The 22,500-nt window shown below is 41.2% G+C and overlaps 1 protein-coding gene across 2 annotated transcripts in view; it reads left to right on the forward strand.

Moving 5' to 3' along the window:
• The window catches only part of dcc (DCC netrin 1 receptor), a 192,328-nt gene that overhangs the window by 162,160 nt on the left and 7,668 nt on the right, over positions 1-22,500 (forward strand). For both annotated transcript variants that reach the window (XM_056745762.1, XM_056745763.1), the window contains exons 24-27: positions 505-728; positions 814-930; positions 12,766-12,912; positions 13,176-13,400. In XM_056745762.1, the coding sequence (XP_056601740.1) occupies positions 505-728; positions 814-930; positions 12,766-12,912; positions 13,176-13,400 (713 nt within the window). The remainder of the gene's footprint in view (positions 1-504; positions 729-813; positions 931-12,765; positions 12,913-13,175; positions 13,401-22,500) is intronic.

The following is a 22,500-nucleotide window of genomic DNA, read 5'->3' on the forward strand; positions in this document are numbered from 1 at the left end:
GTGTGTTTGTGTGTATGTGTGTGTGTGTGTGTGTGTGTGTGTGTATGCACATGTGTGTGTGTGTGTGTGTGTGTGTGTTTGTGTGTGTGTGTGGGTGCGTGGGTGGGTGTGTGTGTCTGTGTGTGTATGCATGTGTGTTTCAGACAGACCCTAGAGTAAAGTTCACAGCTCATTAGCAGCAGAATCACAAACAATTATATATTCCAAAACAAGTCCTGGCATATTTTTGTCCATCTTTTATCCAGTGTGTGTGTGTGTGTGTGTTTCTGGTTGAAATGGAGCTTCTGTGTTTCACTCTCTCAGATAATAAAACAGACTGAGACTCTGAGACGGGTCAGTAAACACAGAGCTGCTGTCACTCACAGAGGTGTTACAACTGAACAGCACAGAGACACAACATCCCGAACATTCTGACCAATGAGTTTTCAGACACACACTCCTATCAAAAACATCATCATCAGTGTGTGTGTGTGTGTGTGTGTGTGTGTGTGTGTGTGTGTACAGGAAGCGTGCGACTCACAGCGCAGGGAAGAGGAAGGGCAGTCAGAAAGACCTGAGACCTCCTGATCTCTGGATTCATCACGAGGAGATGGAGATGAAGAACATGGAAAAACCCTCTAGCTCCGCCCCCTCCGGCCGTGAGTCGCCCATCCAGAGCTGTCAGGAGATCGCCCCCGTCAGTCACAGCCAATCAGAGAGTCAGATGGGCAGTAAGAGCAGTCACTCAGGTGAGCAGGGATTGGCTGTCGTCAGGTCTCGCCGGAGAGCCGTAGATGTTAATCGTCAGCTGATGATGATGTTTTTCCTGCACAGGCGCAGACGGCGATGAGACGTCCAGCTGCATTTCCACATTAGAGCGATCGCTGGCTGCTCGAAGAGCCACACGCACCAAAATGATGATTCCCATGGACTCTCAACCCAGCAACACACGTGAGTGACACACAAACACAACAAACACAAACACTGACTTCAACAGAGAAGTGTGACGACACTTATTATTCAAATCTCAATACAGTCTTTTTGTAAATCTGAATTGGTCTTTTTCTTCCGTGGAACACAAAAAGAAGATATTTTGAGAAATGTCTCTAAGGTTTTGTGTTCACACAATGGAGTTCAGTGTTGTTTGATGATCAACATTCTTCAAAATATCTTCTGTTGTGTTCTGAAGAAGAAAGAAACTCACAAAGGTTTGACACGACGTGAGGAAGAATAAACGGTGACAGAATTCTCATGTGTGTGTGTGTGTGTGCATGTGTGTGTGCATTAGTACGTTTGTGTGTGTGCGTGTGTGTGTGTGCATGTGTGTGTGCGTGCGTGCGTGTGTGCGTGCGTGTGTGTGTCAGTGACCAGTTTAACTCAGATCAGATGAGAAGGGATGAGAGCAGGTCATGTTCCTCCAGCTCTGTTGTGTGTGTTAGTGCATGTGAAGGTCTTTGATGTAGTCAGCAGGTGTTTGTGTGGTTGATGTGTCATATTTGTGTTTGATTGTGTGCGTGACGAGGTGTGTAGCTTCACATCTGAGCCGGCGTCTCTTCGCTGCCTCCCGTCGAGATCTCTCCTGCTGAAGAGACGGATGTTTGTTTCTCAGTCGTGTCCTCAGAGAAGATGAGAATAGACCATCAACCGCTACACACACACACACACACAAAAACACACAAACAAAACCAGACAGAGATTCAGCTGACAAACACAACATTGAGTGCTTAGTTTACATGCAAAAAATAGAAGGATATCTATCAAAGATCTGCTTAATAAGAAACGTGTTTACATGTGTTGCAGCGGCTCATCGTTCAGAAGCTGCGTTTTTATATCTCTTCTCATGTCCGCAGAACCAGCATATGAAACAATAGTTCTTCATGTTGACGTTTCTACATCAACTTCTTGGTTCCAGAGAGGACTTTTATTTTACTTTTACTTCCGTTTGAGACCATTGTAGTCCAGTGGTCTTCACTGTTTTTCGGGGCAAGGACCCCTTAGATGAGAGATGCATGGACCAGGGACCCCCTTATACTAAATGTGTGAACGGATCTATTTAAATAGAAACAAGCCTATTGTCACAGCAATATTATGTTAAGACATTACATTAGCACTATTATGTTCTAATAGGCTATATACTTTCTGTGTAGTATTTGTTTTTAATATAGATTGCTTGATTATTTTAATAAATTTGGAGAACCAAACATTTTAATGTTACTGTGAGATGGACAATTTAATATTTAATTGATACTTAGTTTTTATTAAGGCTTCAATGAGATGACTGACCCTGGTTATTGGCACAAAGACTATTCTAGAGGAGGCAGAGGTCGTCTCTGGATGTGAAGTGCAGATTTTATGCATTCTGTTGTAAAATAAGGCCGTTTTATTAAGTTTCACTCTTTTTTTTTCTTCTGCTTGTCTGTGTGTTGCAGAACACGCCCCTATTTTATCATTCTGAGCTTGGTTGTCTTTCTTTTTTTTGGGGGGGGGGGGGCAGTCGGGGCCTAATGGTTAGAGGGTTGGACTCGTGACCAGAAGGTTGCCGGTTCGATCCTCAGGTCAGGCGGGTAACGACTGAGGTGTCCTTGAGCAAGGCACCTAACCCCTACTTGCTCCCCGGGCGCTGCAGCGATAGCTGCCCACTGCTCTGGGTGTATGTGTGTTCACCACTTGCTGTGCGTGTGTTCACTAATCACTGGATGGGTTAAAAGCAGAGGAATATCTCGGATATGGGTCACCATAACTGACAAATTGGTCACTTTCACTTTTCACTTTTCACTTTCACTTCTCGTGGATCAGCATTATAACAGCTGTTACATGAAAATGAACCAGAGCATCATATCAGACTGTGTTCAGATTACAAGCGCCATGATCCCATTCATTTCAATGGAGAGCTGGCAACTTCCGGGGACACCAGCAGTCGCAACCATTGGCAACCGGATGGGCGTGTCTAGCAACGCAACAAAATTGAAAAATATTCAACTTCATGCAAATTAAGAGCAATTTTCAGAAGCGACAGCCAATAGAAAGATGGTAGAGTTTAGTGATCAGCGGATGTCGTCAGTCATGCTAACACTAGTGGGAATGCCCACTGGCCACTTACAGCGACTTTATTTTCTTAATAAAATGTGCAACACTACGTTTCACTACGAAATTACATTTAATATAATTACATAGTCAAGTCAGATTTATTTTTTAGGTACTTAGGGTTATTTTTTATTGTATCAAAGCAGATGTACACAAAAAAACTAAAGAGAAACAATTTAACCAAACATAAAATAAATAAAGATAAAACCTTAAAAAGCATTCCTGTAGCTCAGTGGTAACAGCATTGCGTTAATAATGCAAGGTTGTTTCGATCCCAGGGGATTGCACATACCTATGTATAAATTAGTGGTGGGCATAGATTAATTTTTTTAATCTAGATTAATCTAGATTAAAATGGCTCATTTGAATTCTGCCGAAGGCATTCAGAATATGTGTGCTACCCAAATAATGACTAAAAGTAAGTCTTTGAGAACGGGTTTCTCAAGCCTGGTGGCACATTAGACCAGGGGTTCATCTCCTGTTTCCAAAATGCATCACAAACTGCTTGAGAAAGCTGTTCTACTATGATAATTTGTGATGAAAAATAAATTATGTTCAATAAGATGAACTTGTGTTTACTTTCGCCTTAGCTAAGGGATGATTTCCGTTTAGGTGGTACTTGAGACTGGAAGAGCTCCTACAGTACATTTACATTTAGTCATTTAGCAGATGCTTTTATCGAAAGCGACTTACAAAGAGTGAGGGAGCAACAAGCGATATGTCATACAGGAGCCATAATACATTAGATCTCAATACAAAGTTACTGGTTTCAACTAAAGCTAGACCAGAACCTGTTGAGAGAAAGTGTTTTTTTTAAACCAATTCCGCATTGCACAAGGTGCAAACAACCTTAGTCTTGTCGATGTTTCCATTGGGAAGCTTCTTAAAAATTAATATTCCCTGAAGCAAACCCGGCGGCTTCATAGCTGCATCCATGTTAGCACGTCACGTTTGATGTGGTAATTTCACAGTAACGTTATGTTGTGTTCAGACCAAACGCAAATGGCGTGTCAAGCGCGAGTGATTTACATGTTAAGTCAATGCAAAGACGCGATAGACCTACTTGCGGCGCGAATCGCGCGAATGAAGCCCTGGTCATGAGATGATGAGGCGGCGCGAATGACGCGAATTGCGCGAATCACGCGAGTTGAAAAATCTCGTTCTCGCCCCGTACAGTGCAATTCAGCTAGGTATACATCCGCGCTAAAATATCAGGGTGAAAGTCATCATAGCTTGCGTAGTATAGACCCAGCTCCCAACACAACTTTGAGAATAGATTAACGGCAAAAAAAAAATATCGTGCGATAAGAGTCTCACGTTAACGCCGATAACGGCCCACCACTAGTATAAATGTATAGGATAATGAACTGCCGAATGCATAAATGTATATGTAGTAGTATAACATACACTGGAAAGCTTTCTGCATCCTCCGCGAGACCCGAGCAAAAAGTCTCATGATTCATATCCAGAACATAATGCATGATGGGACACGCTCTGAAGCTGTATTCAAGCTAGTGTGGGTTTAGTGTGTTAAGCGCACGGCCCTTTGGCATTTTTAAGACATTGGACACACTTGCGCTCTTCCTTCCTGTCGTGTGACCGCGCTCTCAAGTGGTCAAGAACGCAAGTGGGGTATTCGGACGCAGCCAAAGTTGTTTATAATCTGAACGCATCTTCAGAAGAGCAACATGATGCCATAAGTCCGCCTTATTTCAGAGCAACTTGTTTGCCGTGCACCATCAGTACTACACACTGAACGTTTCACTGATTTTAAACACTTATGATTGTTCTGTCAGAGTTTACGGTGCAGAAGCGGTGTGGTGTCCTTTGGTTGTTAAATTAGCGCTTTACAGCTTTAACAAATTTGAACAGAAGTTCAGAAACATGAGGATGAACTTTATTTGCACGCAACTCCTTCCATGTGTACTTTTATCGGAAGGGAGACAGATAACAGATTCTAACCCTACTGGTTGTTATGATGCAGATGTCACGTTCCATCGCCTGCCTGAATGGATGTTTTGTCTGCACACACGCATGTTAAAATTGCAATGCGCGGGAGCTTCAAGAGTCTGCGCGGCAGCGCACGTGCGCTGCTTAAAGACAACATTGGTTGTAATATTTCTGTACCCATGCTTTGCTTTTTTTACAGAAAGTTGTCTGTGAGTAAACAGTAATTAGTGGACCCATTGCACAAACAAAACTGAGAGAAAGCCGAAATCTGAGTTTTTCTGACGTCGTTTATGAGCATTTTTCACTATTGTAGAAAACCGTGTTACGTGTTTACATGACCTTACACGTTATCAGATTAATAAGCATAATGGGAGTAAGACTCTGCATGTAAACGCACACATTGTGTAAAATATTCTGACTTTGATTTTAAGAGAATCTGTCCTGAATGTGTTTGTTTTCTGATTGTTTAAATGGACATTTTATTTCTGAATAGCTTTTACATCAGAATCGTTTGCACTCATTTACAGTATGTGATGCTGGCAGATTTTATTCTCAATGACTAGAAAAACACAAGAAATTAGACCAACTCTTTAATATCTTCATCTTAATATCAATCTGAGATACACGTGTTCAGATCTTGGACTGAAAAACAAGACACAGATGTTTATTAAGAATCATGCAGAAAAAATGAGAGACGTCTGTCTCTCTCTCTTCAGAAGTTTATTCTGTCAGCTGTCATCAGTTCCACATCAGAGCTTCTTCTTCTTCTGTCCATCATCATGATTCTGTCTTTAATCTCTTTCACTCGCATTTCTGTCTGAGAAACTGAACTCACACCTCATCTGTGTTCTCATCATTAATCATCATTCTCAAACTTTCTCAAACAAAGTCCCCCTTTGTGTGCATTGCTTTGCGGCCACCCAAATAAAAACGTATAATCTTAGTTTATTTTTAATTAAACCAGAAACATAATTCATACAATGCTGGAACATCAATTCTTTTAGTTTTTGGGATTCTTTTTCTGATGTTTGATTGCATAAAATTTCTATAATTCATAAAATATTACAAAATCTGTGGCCCCCCTGGATCAACCTTGGGGCCCCCCAGTTTGAGAACCACTGCTCTAATGTATGTCTCACATACACATGTCTTATCACACCCTAACCGCATTCATGCACACAAACAAATACACACACACACACACAGACACACACACACACAATGAGTGGTTGTTTATCTGGAACAGTTTAGTAGATAAAGATCTTGTTGTGTTGCATTGTGTTGTGTTTTGAGCAACATTGAAGAGTGTAAACAGACTAATGGGTTTGTAGATTTGAGTCTGGTGGGTTGGAAGTGAACACAGGTTTCCTCTTGTATGTGTTTAAATATTTACACATGATTAATGGTTGAGGTGATCTGACCAATCACAGTGTCTCACACCTTTAACCCAATCAACACCACAAATTCAGAAGAACAACACATAATCACATTAAGAAATGAAGCAGAGAAACACAAATATAATTTTATTGATGAAGGGCTTGTGTTTGAAGTGAAGGGGAGATGAGAACGTTCTTAACAGGTTTCATGTCTCTCTCCCTCTCTCTCTCTCAAATTCAAATTCAAATGTGCTTTATTGGCATGACAATTGTTACAATGTATTGCCAAAGCATTTATAACATGTACAGTACATCTAGAACAGATGAAAAACAAACAATATACATTAAATCAAACAATACACATTTAAGAAGAAACAAAACCAACAAACGAAACAAAAACATTTTATATGTGTGTGTGTACGTTTGTGAGCGCATCACTGATTGGTCGACTCCTCCCTTTTGTTATGGCAGGCATCAATGTATTGTTCTGCTAGTAAAATACAATCCTGTTTCTCTCCTAATAAATATTGGAGTTGTGTATTGTTGTCTAATTTCCTGAAGTCGGGGCAATTGATTTCAAATTTGGGATAGAATTTCCTTCTAATGTCTTGATAGTTTGGGCAGTTGATGAAGAAGTGTTGTTCTGTCTCTACATCTCCTCTCTCACAGTATGGGCAGATGTGGTTCTCTTTAGGTAACCAGTTCTGTCGATGTCTCCCCTTCTCTATGTGAAGAGTGTGATTGCTCAGTCTGTATCTCGTCATTGTTCTTCTTAATTTATAATCTTTTACTGCGCTCAGATATTCTGCTGTTGTATAATTTCTATCTAGGGTCAAATAACATTCAAGTTTACTTTGTTTTCCGGTTGATTCAGTCCAGTAAGTCAGATAAATTTCTTTTTGGACTTTAATAATTTGTTTGGGTTGAACATTGAACTAACCCTAACAGTGTGTCAGTGTCGTGATGCTGAGTGTTGTTAGTTGTGTTAGTTTGGTTTTGTAGTTTGAGGATCATCTGAATCATTCTACTTGTTTCAGTGTTTAGTTCCTGGTGTTTAAGGGCTTTAAAGTGAAACGAGTTGGGGTCACTCATTTTTAAATGTTTCCAAAATCTGATGGTTCGTTTCTGAATGCGCATCAGTAGAGGATATTGACCCAGTTCTGCTCTACATGCGTTGTTTGGTGTGTTTCTCTGGACTCTGAGGATACTCCTACAGAACTCAACATGTAAGGCTTCGATCGGTGTTTTGTCCCATGAGTTGAACTCATGGTTCAGGAGAGGACCCCACACTTCACTGCCATACAGTGCAATCGGTTCTAAGACAGATTGAAATATTTTGAGCCAGATTCTAACTGGTATTTCGATTTGAATAGATTTTTTGATGCTGTAAAATGCCCTTCTTGCTTTCTCTTTCAGTTCATTCATGGCCAGCTTTAGGTTTCCAGTGGCACTTATTTTCAACCCGAGGTATGTGTAGTATGAGACGTGATCAATTTTGGTGGCGCCAAGGGTGAAATTGTGTGTCTTTCCCTGACTTCTGGGTCTTTTCTGGAATGTTAATATTTTGGTTTTGCTTGTGTTAATAGTCAGGTCCCAGGTCTGACAGAATTTATACAAAGTGTCTAGGCTTTGCTGTAGACCCTCTTGAGTTGGAGATAGAAGGACCAGATCATCAGCAAACAGCAGAAACTTTATGTCTGAGTCATGTAGAGTGAGACCAGGTGCAGTGTTTTGTTCTAGGAGTTTTGCCAATTCATTAATGTAGATATTGAAGAGGGTCAGTGATAGTGGACATCCCTGTCTCACCCCCCTTCCTTGAGGAAAAAATTCTGTTTGTTTATTTCCCATTTTGATTGCACATTGATTGTTTAAATACATAGTTTTAATAATGTTGTATACATTACCCCCAATGCCTGATTCCATAAGTTTAGACAGCAGACCTTCGTGCCAAATTGAATCAAAGGCTTTTTGGAAGTCTACAAGCAAGCAAATATTTTTGTCTTTTTTTGATTAATGTATTTATCGATCAGGGTTTGTAGTGTGAAGATATGGTCTGATGTTCTATAATTTGGTAAAAAAACAATCTGACTTTTGTTTATGACGTTATGTTCTGTGATGAAGTGTATGAGTCTTGTGTTGATGATGCTGCAGAATAATTTCCCCAGATTACTGCTCACACAGATCCCTCTGTAATTATTTGGATCTGATTTGTCTCCTCTCTTAAAAATGGGCGTTATGAGTCCTTTATTCCATATGTCTGGGAAATATCCAACACTTAAAATCAGGTTAAATAGTTTCAGTATGGCCAGTTTGAATGTGTGACTTATATTTCTTATCATTTCATTTAGGATGCCATCTAGTCCACTTGACTTTTTTGCTGTCAGCTTCTGCATTTTATCAGTGAGCTCTTTTTCAGTGATTGGGTAGTCTAGTGGATTTTGGTATTTGCCAATTATGGTTTCCATCTGGTTTAATTTTTCATATATCTGTGTTTGTTCTGTATTCATGTTTATTTTACAATAAAGTTGTTCAAAGTGATTTTTCCAGGTATCTCCGTTTTGTATAGTAATTGGCTCATGGTTCTTTTTATTCAAGAGATTCCAGTTGTCCCAAAAACTGTTTGAATGGATAGATTCTTCAATTGTTTTAAGCTGATTTTGGATGTATCGTTCTTTCTTTCTTCTGAGTGTATTTTTATATTTCTTTAGTTCCTCGCAATAACGGAGACGTAACTGTGCACTGTCTGGTTGTCTGTGCTTTTGATTCGCAAGATGTCTTAAATTTTTTCGTATTCTTTTACAGTCCGAATCAAACCATTCTTCTCGTTTTTTCTCAAGAGGTTTTTTGGTGATTTTAAGGTTGGATATTGTTGCTAAACAATCAAATATGTCATTTATGTTTTCTACCGCCGTATTGACACCATCAGCATTGGGAGAATAGTTTTTTTCTATAAAGTTATCTAAGAGTATTTGCACCTGAGGGTGATCATTTGCAGTCAGGTACTGTTCGGTGCTGTTTTGAGACCATCTATAATTCTTTTTAATGTTATATAGCTCACTGGGTTCAGGTTGTGGATGTATGTTTGTGTTTTCTTCCCTTTTTAGATATAGAATAGTTTGGCTGTGGTCTGAGAGCGGTGTTAGTGGTTTGACAATGAATGCTTTGAAAGAGAACAGATCTAAATCTGTGATCATGTAGTCAACTGTAGAGCAACCATGAGAGGAACCGTATGTGTATCGTCCTAGAGAATCTCCTCTCACTCTGCCATTGATGATGTATATATCCAGACTTCAGCAGAGCTCAATTAAAAGTTTTCCATTTTTGTTGACTTGTGTATCAAAGTTATTTCTTGATAAATGTACACTGTTTTGTTGAAAGCTTTGTCCAAATATATAATTATTACCATTATCAGTGGTGTAATCGGGTAAGGACCCTGTTCTTGCATTGAGATCCCCACATACCAACACACTTCCTAGGGCCTGGAAATGATTAATTTGACTGTGGAGGGTTTCAAAGATGTTTTCATTATAATAGGGAGATTCAGAGGGAGGAATATAAAGGGCACATAAATATATATCTTTTGTAGTTTGACTGAGTTGATTATTGATTTTCAGCCAGACATGTGATTCTTCTTTTTTTATAAGTTGGATGTATTTATCAATTTCAAGCTTGTGCCAAATGATTGTTCCGCCTGAATCTCTCCCACGTGTAATTTTTTCGTGTTTTTGAGATGATATTGTTATTTCACGATAACCTGGGGGACAAAAAGTGACCTCAGCAGTTCTGCGCCATGTTTCTTGCAATATTATTATGTCTGTGTCTAAAACACTTTTCTTAAAGTCCAGGGTTTTGGTTTTACATCCCAAACTGGATGAATGTATTCCCTGAATGTTCCACAGTGTAATTGTCAGAGGTTTCATGTGTTTACAAACAATTTTAACAATCTTAAAAGTCTTAACATTCCTCTAAAATAGAACCAACCCGACTTAAACCCATTGAGCATACGTAAAGGCTACTTTTAGCATACTGTTAATACTGTATTGATATTATTGTAATTCAAATCAGTTTGTTATTTGCTACTCACTACTTGTCCATCAGCCGCGTACAGATTAAGTTCAGCATGTCTTTAATCTCTCTTAGATTGGTGCTTTCGGTGTCCTTTTGGCCTTTTAAGGCTGCAGCGTAGTTGAGTTGCTCCGGCCGTTCTGATCTGTGTGGGATGTGTTGTGGAATGGACATCTGCTCCGTCCTCGGGGCGTTTCTCAGTAGTGGCTCTTTTCTCCGCTGCTGATGTGGAGGCACAAGGTGTTGCTGTCGGTGATGGGGGACAGGGTGATGCGGGTGTAAAGGTCGAAAACGTGGTTGCTGTTGTTCAGGATGTGGGTACAGGGGGACAGGGGGACAGTTTTGAGACATAGGATGCTGTTGATGGATTCTCCAGGGCACTGCGTGATAGCGTTCATCTGGATTTGGGGAGAAGACCTTGTGTGGTGATGTGTGGAGGAAGCGTCTCTTTTGCTGAGGATTGTTGGATTCTTTGTTGCTGGGACTGCCAGTGGTTCTGCCAAGTGCAACATCTTTGAGATTTTTGGCAAACACATTCACACAGTCTTTACGTAAGTGGACGTGGTCGTGAAGATTGTCAATGTTCAATGTAGAATGATGTACAAGGTGAACGTTTGGTATTCCGGCACATCCACGTGAGATGTCTGTGTTGACTCTCTGTATTGTGCGCAGGTGGAAATCAGTTCTGGGCAGTATTGTTGAGATGACTACTTTTGATGTTGGGAACGTCTGTGTTGCTTTAATTGCCACGTTCTTAACCGACTGTGCCACTCGCTCCTGTTGTGTCCGCAGGTCATTCGTCCCACATGTATGATGATGTGACTGGGGTCACCCAGTTTTTCTTTGTCAAGATGCTGAAGGGCACTGTCTGTGTTTGGGCACCAGAGTTTTATGGTTTTGTGGTTGGGAAAGAGCTGTTTTTCATTGATGAACTTGCCGTTTGAATCCATTAAAATGACTATTTCTGCCAATGTCGATGTGTTTTCTTGATTGTGAGGTTGTTCAGAGGCATCTGTCTATGTTGTTGGCGTGTTAGTCTCGGGGGGTATCGGAAGTGGATGTGCTGACAGCTCAATGTTATTTCGTCTGGGGTCTATGGAGGTCTGTTTCTTCAGGCTTTGTATTTCTCCCTCTCTGACGGTCAACTCTTCTCTGACACCTTTTAGCTCTCTGTTTATTGTCTCTCTTTCCTGTTGCAATCCTTTAATTTCTCCTCTCAGCTCCTCAACACTCGCTTTAAATTCTTTTTTCATCTGATGAAGTTGGTTTTCTCGATTTTTCATGGTCTCATTTGATATTGTGTGTGATAGCATTAGTTCTCTGAGTTCCACCAGTTCCACCTCCTGAAGGGAAAGACTGTTCCGTATCTGAGTGACAGACTCCTCCAGCTGTGTGTCACAGTCCAGGATAAGCTCCTCCTCCTCCTCTAGCTCCGCCCCTGAGCTCTGGGTCTCAGCATGTCTTCTGTCTTTGCCTGTTTCTCAGTCTCTACCAGCGCTTTCAGACTGTTAAAGTTCTCCTGAACAGACTTGAGACTTGCTTCATTCCCTTGAAACATTATGGTCCCGTTTAGGTAAATGTTTACGGTCATAAATGCTTTGCTGGAGTCTTCTTCTTCTTCCTCATGAATTTGAATTTGTCTCCCATTACAGATGCCGTGTTTTCTAACATTCGTGTAATATTTGCAGATGACTGTGTGCCAAAAACTGCAGTTTTCAGTGTAGAGCAGCAGATTTGTGATTGTAGATTTGTCTCCTTTTTGAAAGTAATCAGCCATTAGAGTCTCAGGGTTAGTCTTGAGCAGGTGGTGTTTGTATGTTTTCTTGTCTTTGGCACTCTTGACTCTCAGTGGATATGTGATGTGTCGGGGGGGAGGAGTTCTCCTGCTGCTGTCTCTGTTCTCTCCATCTTTAACTCTCACTCTCAATACGTTGCTAATTTAGTTTTCAGTTATTTGTTTCTTTTTGCTAATTTCTTCTCTTCTAATTGTGAAAGTAATAGTGATGAAGGTAACTTTGATTGAAGTTTGTTTCTGGATGAATCTGATGTGCTCTTCTGTTCAACTCTGTTGCTGCTCCTCGGTTGTGTTGATTCAAAATTGATTGAAGAAAAAACTTGTAAAAAACTGATCTTCAGTTATCTTGTGGATTTATTCATTTATCTTCGATTTAATGTAGGTTTTGTCGGGTTTGGTTCAGTTTAGAGGTGAAAAAATTGTAAAATTTTAAGAGCTGATGTGAAGCATGACACTCTCTCTCTCTCTCTCTCTGTCTCTTTCTCTCACTCTCTCTCTCTCTCTCTGTGTGTGTAGCGGTGGTGAGCGCCATCCCAGTGCCCACGCTGGAGAGCAGTCAGTACCCAGGAATCTTACCCTCGCCCGGTTACAGCACTCACCCTAAATTCAGCCTGCGACCCATGCCTTTCTCCACACTCACTGTGGATCGCACGTACCCCACAGGTAACACACACACACACAAACACACACACACACACACACACAGGAACACACTCCCACACATACACTCTATCTAAGTGTGTGTTCTACATTTTCCTCTCTTTTTTCTTTTTGTTTTATAGTGCGTCAGTTGTTTGAATAAGTGTCGCACTATAAATCATTTCAGTATAATTATGACAAATCAAACCTGAAGTGAGTTTACAGATCTGAATCGGTTCATTTCTCTCACATGAGTTTTAAATGATGTGTGTGTGTGTGTGTTTCAGCTCTTTCAGCAGAAGGCGTCGCTCCGATGCCCTCACAGCAACAACAGCCTCTGATTCCCACAGTACAGTCGGAGCCGGCGGTGTCAGAGGAGATTCCCAGCCGAAACATTCCCACCGCCTGTGTGCGCCCCACTCACCCACTGCGCAGCTTCACAAACCCACTGCTGCCTCCACCCATGAGCACCATTGATCCTAAAGTCTACAGTCCCATGATGCCTCAGACAGGTAAACTCCACCCTCATTCTGCTCATCTGCTCTTCACAATTCTGGATTGAGACAGAAATATATAAAGATATAAAAACAGGAAAGTGATCAAACACAGTATTAAGAGACATGGGTTCATGATTTTAGTGGAAGATTTTGTAATGATACCATAATATATTTCTCCATTTTATTTGACTTTAGCACTTGTGTTAGGTTTATAAGGATTATATTAGTCATTCATAACCATTACTCAAGTTAAAGATCATCCTCTTGGATCTCCTCCTCAGCAGGTGTGTGTTTCATCATGTGAAAGTTTAAGTGCGACACTTGTTGTGATGTGAATCATGACAATAGGGGCAATCGGGGCCTAATGGTTAGAGAGTTGGACTCGTGACCAGAAGGTTGCCGGTTCGATCCTCAGGGCCGGCGGGTAACGAAGGCACCTAACCCCTACTTGCTCCCCGGGCGCTGCAGTGATAGCTGCCCACTGCTCCGGGTGTATGTGTGTTCACCACTTGCTGTGTGTGTGTGTGCTCACTAATCACTGGATGGGTTAAAAGCAGAGGTCACATTTCGGGTATGGGTCACCATAACTGACAAATTGGACACTTTCACTTTCAATCTAAACTCAGTGATTTCTGAAGGCTTCTGGACTCTGAGGTTTCAGGACGAGACTTCGTTGAATGGATGGTACAGTGATGAAGGTGTTGTTATATTTGATGATCTGATTCACACTGAATGAGTCATGAGACCAGATGCTGCTGGAGTTTGTGTGAGTCCAGTGAGTCTGAAGTCTTCAACATGTGTGTGTGTGATTTTAATATCCATAGATCCACAGACAGTAATAATCATGTGGATCATGTGTGTGTGTGTGTGTGTGTGTGTTTGTTTGTGTGTGCGTGTGTGCATGCGTGTTTGTGCGTGCGTGCGTTTGTGTGCATGTGTTTGTGCGTGTGTATGTGTGTGCATGTGTGTGTTTGTGCGTGTGTGTGTGTGTGTGTGTGTGTGTGTGTGTTTGTGTGTGTGTGCGTGTGTGCATGCGTGTTTGTGCGTGCGTGCGTTTGTGTTTGTGTGTTTGTGCATGTGTTTGTGCGTGTGTGTGTGTGTTGAGCTGCAGGTGGTAGATTTCAGCAGCAGCTGATGCAGACCGGTGCATGTTTTGCCCTGCAGTCAGGATTTAATTGCTTTTCCTCAAACACTTTTGGGGATGTTGAGTTGTGCGTTCTCTCCTCATCCAGAATGAATGGAAGTATTTTCGACTCAAATGTTCTACAAGCTTCTATTTATAGACGTCTGCTCTCCTACACGTTCCTGGGATTTCATTAATGAATTCTGTGTGACTGCCCAGAGAAACACACACACACACACACACACACACACACACAGTAGATTAAGTGTGTTCTCCTCAGTGTGTGTGTGTGTGTGTGTGTGTGTGTGATGATGATGTCTGTGTAAGAGAATTTCTCATCTTCAACAAAACTCAGTTAATTATTCTGTCTTCAGAAAACCAGCGAGACCTTGTGAAGCGTCCAGGAGCTGTGTGTCTTACAGCAGTGTGATCTGTGTGCCTCTAGTGGTCTGTGGTGGAATTGCAGGGGGGCTTTAGAAATGTTTGGAGTTATTATCTTGCATTCAGGGTTTGAAATGAACACGCAGCAGATGCAGATGAAAACTAGTCCAATAAATTTCCATATTGACGAATACCTTGTGTTTGTAAATGATGTTCACTCACTTCATGTAAACCAAATCATATTTAATTGATCCTCTTGTGGCGCTTCTGCGCATTTCTGACTCACACACACCCATCATGCGGCGTCCTCTAGAGCGGCCGCAGCACTGCGAGAGAGTCGACTGGAGTACTTCCATGTCACATGTCAGGTGGACCTGCGGTGCGTCGCATGAAGACGAACAAGTCTGTTTTCTTTGAAGCGCCACACATTACCATATTCATGAGCTTCAGCTCTTAGCAATAAACAGTATGGCATCAGTTGCACATCATCAGTTCAACACACGCATGGATCAGAACTCACAGGTGTGTGAATGTGTGCAAACATCAATCTTTATCAGATCACTCGTCTGTGTCTGACACCTGCTGGACCCATCGGCCTTTTATTGGGAGCGGATCACGTCAGATGGGTTTTAAGGAATGTGTCACATCAGGGCGAGATGAGACACTCACAGGTATCAGAGGTCAAAGTCCATGTATATTATATACAGTCAGTGTTGGTGCAGTCAAGTGTGTTAATACTGTTGGAGAGACTGAAATAGAATGTTTAATGTTTATAGAATGCTTATTTTTTACTTTACCAATCTTTTTATTTACATTTTTTGCATTTTAACGCATTTGGCAAACGCTTTTATTCAAAGCGACTCACATTGCATTATCCTACACACTTGTTTCTAAGTATGTGCAATCTCCGGAGATCGAACCCATGACATTGTGTTGTGAACACAACGCTTCACCACTGAGCTACAGAAAATGTATTTTTTTGTTTCCTAATGTATGTGGTTGTGTTGGGAAAGAGAATGGGACGGGGTGTGAGCTTTGGGGGTCCATGATGGTTTAAGACATGATAGGATTCGGTACTCAAAACCACTGGAGAACCACTGTCTCACAGTCTCGCTCTATGTCTGTCTCTCTTACTCTAAGTGCGTGTCTGTCTCACAGATTTGTGTATGCACCTAATAAAACAAACACTTACACACATGCGTGTGTTGAACCTCAGACTGGAGTTTTGTGTGACATTAATTATCAGATTGTGTTGTCCTTTGAAACAAGTGAAGAGAACACATCAGTGACATGTTCGACCCGTTGTGGTGTATCTACAGTAAACATGTGTTTGTTTTGTGTTTTTGTAGTGAAGCCGTGTAAATGTTCAACATCAACTGTTCTGTAGAAGAATCGAGTGTGAAATGCTGAGGTGTTGAATATTGACGTTTTGATTTGATGAATATTTCTCTGAGTCTGAATTGAAACTTTCAGGCGTCTGCAGCTCTACAGTCAATACATGAGTTTACAGTCGACTGCTGAAGAAATGCTGAAGCGTGTTGAGAATGTCAACAAGCCCCTCCGGCTGTTTGTGTTTGTCTGAGTGCGCTGGGAATGAGCTTCTGTGTTTCTGTGAGTGCTCTTGTTCCTCCCGGGAGATGAATCTGAATCTGACTCAAATGAGCCGGAGATTCATCACTGAAATCAAAAGACTCGCACGTGTGGAGCTGAGATAGTCAGTCGTTCACATCAACAGTGCTTGTGTTTAAACAAGAGACGTGACCGACAAACACATGAGAAAAGCTGATGTCAGGGTAGTCCATGAGGATCTGTACATGAGACACAAACACCTGCTGATGATGACGAGGATGATGAGGAAGATTCTCACAAACTCAATTCATCATCACATCAGCATAGGGTGACCACCCGTCCCGCGTAGCGCGTGCGCGCACAGCGTTTGAAGCCCAATTCATGCGTCCCGCAAATTGAGACTGTGTCACGCATAATCAAAGCTTGCTCAAAAAAAAGTTGGTCGCTCTACCTCCTCGAGCCCCAGGCAGCCAAACGAACATTACTTGACAGTTCAGCACGCTACTGTTGCCACACCCACCCATCAGTTGAACTGCTGACTAGGTTGTTCCGTTGTTGTCATGACAGCGCGCCCACTGAGCCAGAGGCGATTCTAGGTTTTCAATATTAGGGGGGCTCCACCTCCAATGAGGATAGATATAGAGAGAGCCACACTCTAATCACCACATATTGTATACATTACTAAAATAAATAAAGAATATGCAGAAAAGCATAAATACAAGTTATTGTTATTCAAATGAATATCACATTAATCGGTCAATCTGCAACATTTATATTTCAAAGTGACAACAACAGCCACAAATCCATAAAATAAATATCACAATCTACTGCTGAATCATTATTTTGTAAAAATAACTTAATATGTTTCTCTGCCATTCATTCTTAATAGCACTAGCGCTGTCACTCTCTCTGCATGACTGTGTGTTCATCTATTACCTCCACAATATGTTTTCAATTACTCATAAAAATACTGAAGCGTCTGAAAAACGACATAGAGCTTCTGTACACTTTTATTTCCTCAGAACTCAGAACATTGAATAACACTGCCGCACCGGGCTGATCTACAGTAACTCTTATCTGCCGTCCTGTCAAAACTACCGTCAACTCTCTATAACTATAGCACATCATCATTAATGACACTTTCTGTGCGCTACAATATCATCTTAAGCGTGGAAGTATGCCGTCATTGGTGTTTAGTGATTTCATTTTTCTCGAGGTAACGTTAACAAATAGTTAACGAGGGGTGAACGCACATAAAACTTTTAAACAGTGAATGGGAAAGGGTCATGTATCGCTTCCACATCATATTAAGATGCATTTATCACAAAGAATGGCAAAAATGCAGATGTCATGTTAATGAACACACCTTATAAAGTTACTCTGCTAATGACGTTAACTCAAATGTGCTACTGTGTGAACTGAAGAATGCGCTAAATAACGCAGCCTAACGCCGTTTTCATAATAAGAGTTTTAAAGGGGGCTATAAAGCGATCTCGAATTCTTGTACAGATTACATTACACACATTATTTTAGGGGGGCTGAGCTAGAACTTTAGGGGGGCTTTAGCTCCCCTAAAAAGGCACTAGCAACGCCACTGGTCTGAGCCATTAATTAAAAAGAGAAGGTGTGGGTACAAGAAAGACTTGGAAAATTAAATAGCTAAAGTAAATCGTAAGTGGAAGTGCATTTGTCAATTCATTGAATGTTCAAAATATTGTGAATCTTTATTTAAAAAAAATAGACATTGGCTGGCCTATTCATGAGCATACATCAGCAATTACACATGTTTAGGGGAATAGGGCATTATTAATATACCATGTAAGGTGGTATGTGCTAGAAATGGCTAAACCACTATCAGTGAGTCTGTCCGGGGGGTGGGGGCACCGCCGCGCCAGCCAGTGTCCCACATTGTCCCTCAGAAACATACCCCTTGTCCCCCCTTGGGCTTATTAGCAGGTGGTCACCCTACATCAGCATCAGTCCAACCATCTGTCCTCTCTCACCTACTGCCCATCTCTCTCTCTCTTACTATCTCTCTCTCTCTCTCTCTCTCTCTGACTCTGTCTCACTCACTCTCTCTCTCTCTGTCCTTCTCTCTCTCTCACTCTCTCGTTGTCTCTCTCTCTCTCTCTCTCTCACTCTCTCGTTGTCTCTCTCTCTCTCTCACTCTCTCGTTGTCTCTCTCTCTCTCTCTCTCTCTCTCACTCTCTCGTTGTCTCTCTCTCTCTCTCTCACTCACTATCTCTCTCTCTCTCTCTCTCTCTCTCTCCGTCTCTCTCACTCACTCACTCACTATCTCTCTCTCCCTCTCTCTCTCTCTCTCTCTCTCTCTCTCTCTCTCTCTCTCTCTCTCTCGAGTGCGTGTTGGGAGTGAGCGTGGTGAGTGTGGCTAGGAGCGTGTTCAAATTTGAGAGTTTTTTCTCTAAAGTCTTTTCAAAGTTCTATATATTTTTTACTTTTTTTCCTTCCTACTATTATTATTTCCTTAATTTCTTGTGAGAGGCTTTTTTTTGTTAGAAACGGTGTTTAGTGTGCGTGTGTGGAGCAGCAGCGGCTCAGTGCCGGCGAGGCCGGTTTGAATGGCCGCCGGCGAACAATTTAGCCTGTTTAGGCTGACTCGTAGACATGCGATCAAACTGTCTCCGCCGGACGGGTGTTCAGTTGAGGAGTGTAGTCTTGCGGTAGGAGAATTGGTTGGATATGAAAGTATAAAATCTGCTTCCAGAATGAATAGTGCGGTTGTGATCTTTCTAGATAGTGTAGACAAAGTGAATGAGCTTATTGAGAATGGAATTGTGATTCGAGGTACATTTATACCGGTATTGGCCTTAGTAAATCCCGCAAAAAAGATCATGATTTCTAATGTGCCCCCGTTCTTAAAGAACGAAGTCTTAGAGAAGGAACTGGCGAGGCACGGACAGCTAGTGTCTCCGCTAAAGATGGTTCCTTTTAGCTGTAAGTCTCCCCATCTTAAACATGTCATGTCTTTTAGAAGACAATTGTTCATGATTCTCAAAAACACCAACGAAGAGTTGAACTTGGTTTTGAAGTTTAAAATAGATGGCTATGATTATACCGTGCATGTTACGTCAGAGACAATGAAATGTTTCGGGTGCGGAACTGCAGGGCATCTGATTCGTTCATGCCCGGAGAGATTAGCTGAGCGACAGGTAGACGCTAATACGGTAGAGACGGCAACTACTAGCGGAGCTTTACAGAAAAAATCACAGAAAACTTCACAAAGCACACAAGAGAAAAAGAACGAAGATGTAATTAATGAGGAGGTAGTTTTGATGGAGGTCGTAGCAGAAGAACAACGCGAACAGGAAACACCAAGCGATCTAAAGGTAGGACAAATTGCGGTTAGTGTGGCTGAGTCAGCGTTGTGTAATGAGGAAAATGTCATGAGTGATAACAATCTGACCAAAGTGGCAGTTAAGAGAAAAGAAATGGAATTTAATGCGAGTACAGAACAAGTCACGAAAATGACGAAAATAATCCCAACGGACATCCTGTCTGATTTAGATGACAGTATAGACACACAGGAGAGTGAATATGACACAAGTCAGGACACACAGGTGGAAGTGGAGAGTGTTTACTCTTGTACTAGAATTCAAGCATTTTTACAGCTCACAAAAGGCATGAGAGCGGTTAAGGTAGAGAACTTCTTTCCAGATTTAAAGTTGTTCGTAGACTCAGTTAAACTGATAATGAAAAACACGGGTGAGATGTCTTTTACTGAGCAAGAAGTCTTCCGTCTCAGAAAAATGTTGGCAAAAATTAGAGGAAAATTATCTAACGATGACTAAGTTTTCTCTCTTTTTCCTTCTCTTTTTCTTTTGTTTTCACCTCTCTGGTTTGCTTAAATGCAGCTTTTTATTCAATATGTGTGATATAAAGCTAGGCTCTTTAAACATCAATGGTGCCAGAGAGGATGAAAAGAGGGCTTCTCTTTTCAATTTGTTTAAAGTTAGAAAACTAAATGTGGTTTTCCTACAAGAAACACACAGTACAGTTGAAAATGAAGTAGATTGGAAAAAAGAATGGGACGGGGAGGTTGTCCTCAGCCATAAAAGCAGCAGAAGCAGCGGAGTTGGTGTATTATTTTCTAGAGATTTTTTACCGATCTCTTATGTTACTGAGGAAATCATAAAGGGACGTTTGTTTAAAATTGATGCCGTGTTTGAAAGTGTAAAAATAACCTTCTTAAATGTGTATGCTCCAACTCTGGGTAGTGAAAGGATCATCTTTTTAAACGCTTTAAACTCTGTTATAAGTAACTGTTCTGGTGAAGGTTATTTGGTTATAGGTGGTGATTTTAATTGTACTGTAAATCCAACTGTTGATAGAAACCATATGGAACCACATGGTGCCAGTAAGAAGTGCTTAATTAAATTAATTGAATCAAATGAATTATGTGATGTGTGGAGGTTTTTTCACCCCACTCAGCGACAATATACCTGGTCCCATGTTAAAGACAATTCTTTATCTTTAGCTAGACTTGATAGGTTTTATTGTTTTAAACATCAATGTAATGTTTTTAAAAGCTGTTCAATACATCCTGTTGGCATTTCTGATCATTTTCTTGTTCAATGTTCTATCTTTATTAAGGATGTGAAATGCAGCAGTGCTTATTGGCATTTTAATGTGGCCCTGCTTGCTGACATTGTTTTTAAAGATACTTTTAAGGCTTTTTGGGATGGTTATGCAAGAACAAAATCTGAATATACTTCTTTACAACAGTGGTGGGATATAGGGAAGAGTAAGATAAAACAGTTATGCTTACAGTATACTCTCAATGTCACAAGAGACATGACCAGGTCTATGAAGGATCTGGAGAGTGAAATAGTGAAGCTGCAAGAGTTGGCAGGCTTCACAGGAGAAAGAGAACATTTTGAAGCTCTCAAATCTAAAAAGTCAGCTCTATCTAACTTGTTGGGTTTTTCTGCTCAAGGTGCCCTAATTCGTTCCCGCTTTAACAATGTTGCAAAAATGGATGCACCTTCCCACTTTTTCTTCGGCCTTGAACGTAAGAATGGACAGAAAAGACTTATGCACTCTCTACGATCTAACACCAAGCAGGTATTGCTTGAGTCTGCTGAGATACGAGGATATGCGGTAACGTTTTACGAGAAACTTTTGAAAAAAGAATATTGTGAGAGAACAGATGTGGCACAGCCCTTCTTTGAGGGTTTACCAAAAGTCTCCAAGGATGCTAACACAGAGCTAGATGCCGTGATTACAGCAGATGAATTGTACACTGCTTTACAGAGTTTGGAGAGTGGCAGGGCTCCAGGCATGGATGGACTCCCTGTGGACTTTTATAAAGCTTTCTGGCCTGTCATTGGCAACGATTTGCTGCTTGTTCTCAGGGACAGCTTGAGGAAAGGACTTTTACCACTGAGTTGCAGGAGGGCAGTCCTCACCCTCCTTCCTAAGAAAGGAGACCTACAGGAGATTAAGAACTGGCGGCCAGTGGCCCTGCTTTGCTCTGACTACAAACTGCTGTCAAAGGTTTTAGCCATGAGGTTGAAAAAAGTAATTGAGCAAGTAGTTTATGTCGATCAGACATATTGTATACCTGATAGGCAGATAACCGACAACATTTTTTTAATTCGGGATGTTTTGGACCTCTCCAGCTCATTAGGCTGTGAAATTGGTCTGATTTCGATAGATCAAGAAAAGGCGTTCGACAGAGTGGAACATCAGTACTTGTGGGAAGTGCTAGACACGTTTGGTTTCAGCTCTAGTTTTATTTCCATGATCAGGGTCATGTATAGTGACATTGAGAGTCTACTTAAGATCAACGGTGGTTTGAGTGCTCCTTTTAAGATTCAGAGGGGAATTAGGCAGGGATGCTCTCTATCAGGCATGTTGTACTCCCTAGCCATCGAGCCTTTCCTACACAATTTAAGAATGATTCTTACAGGAATAACTATACCTGGTTGTGATTCAGTTTTTAAATTATCCGCCTATGCTGATGATGTTGTTGTGTTTGTAAAAAGTCAAAATGATATTAATCTCCTTGTGAAATGTATTAAC

The sequence above is a fragment of the Triplophysa dalaica genome, chromosome 4 (assembly GCF_015846415.1).
Source record: "Triplophysa dalaica isolate WHDGS20190420 chromosome 4, ASM1584641v1, whole genome shotgun sequence".
NCBI classification, from domain to species: Eukaryota; Metazoa; Chordata; class Actinopteri; order Cypriniformes; family Nemacheilidae; genus Triplophysa; species Triplophysa dalaica.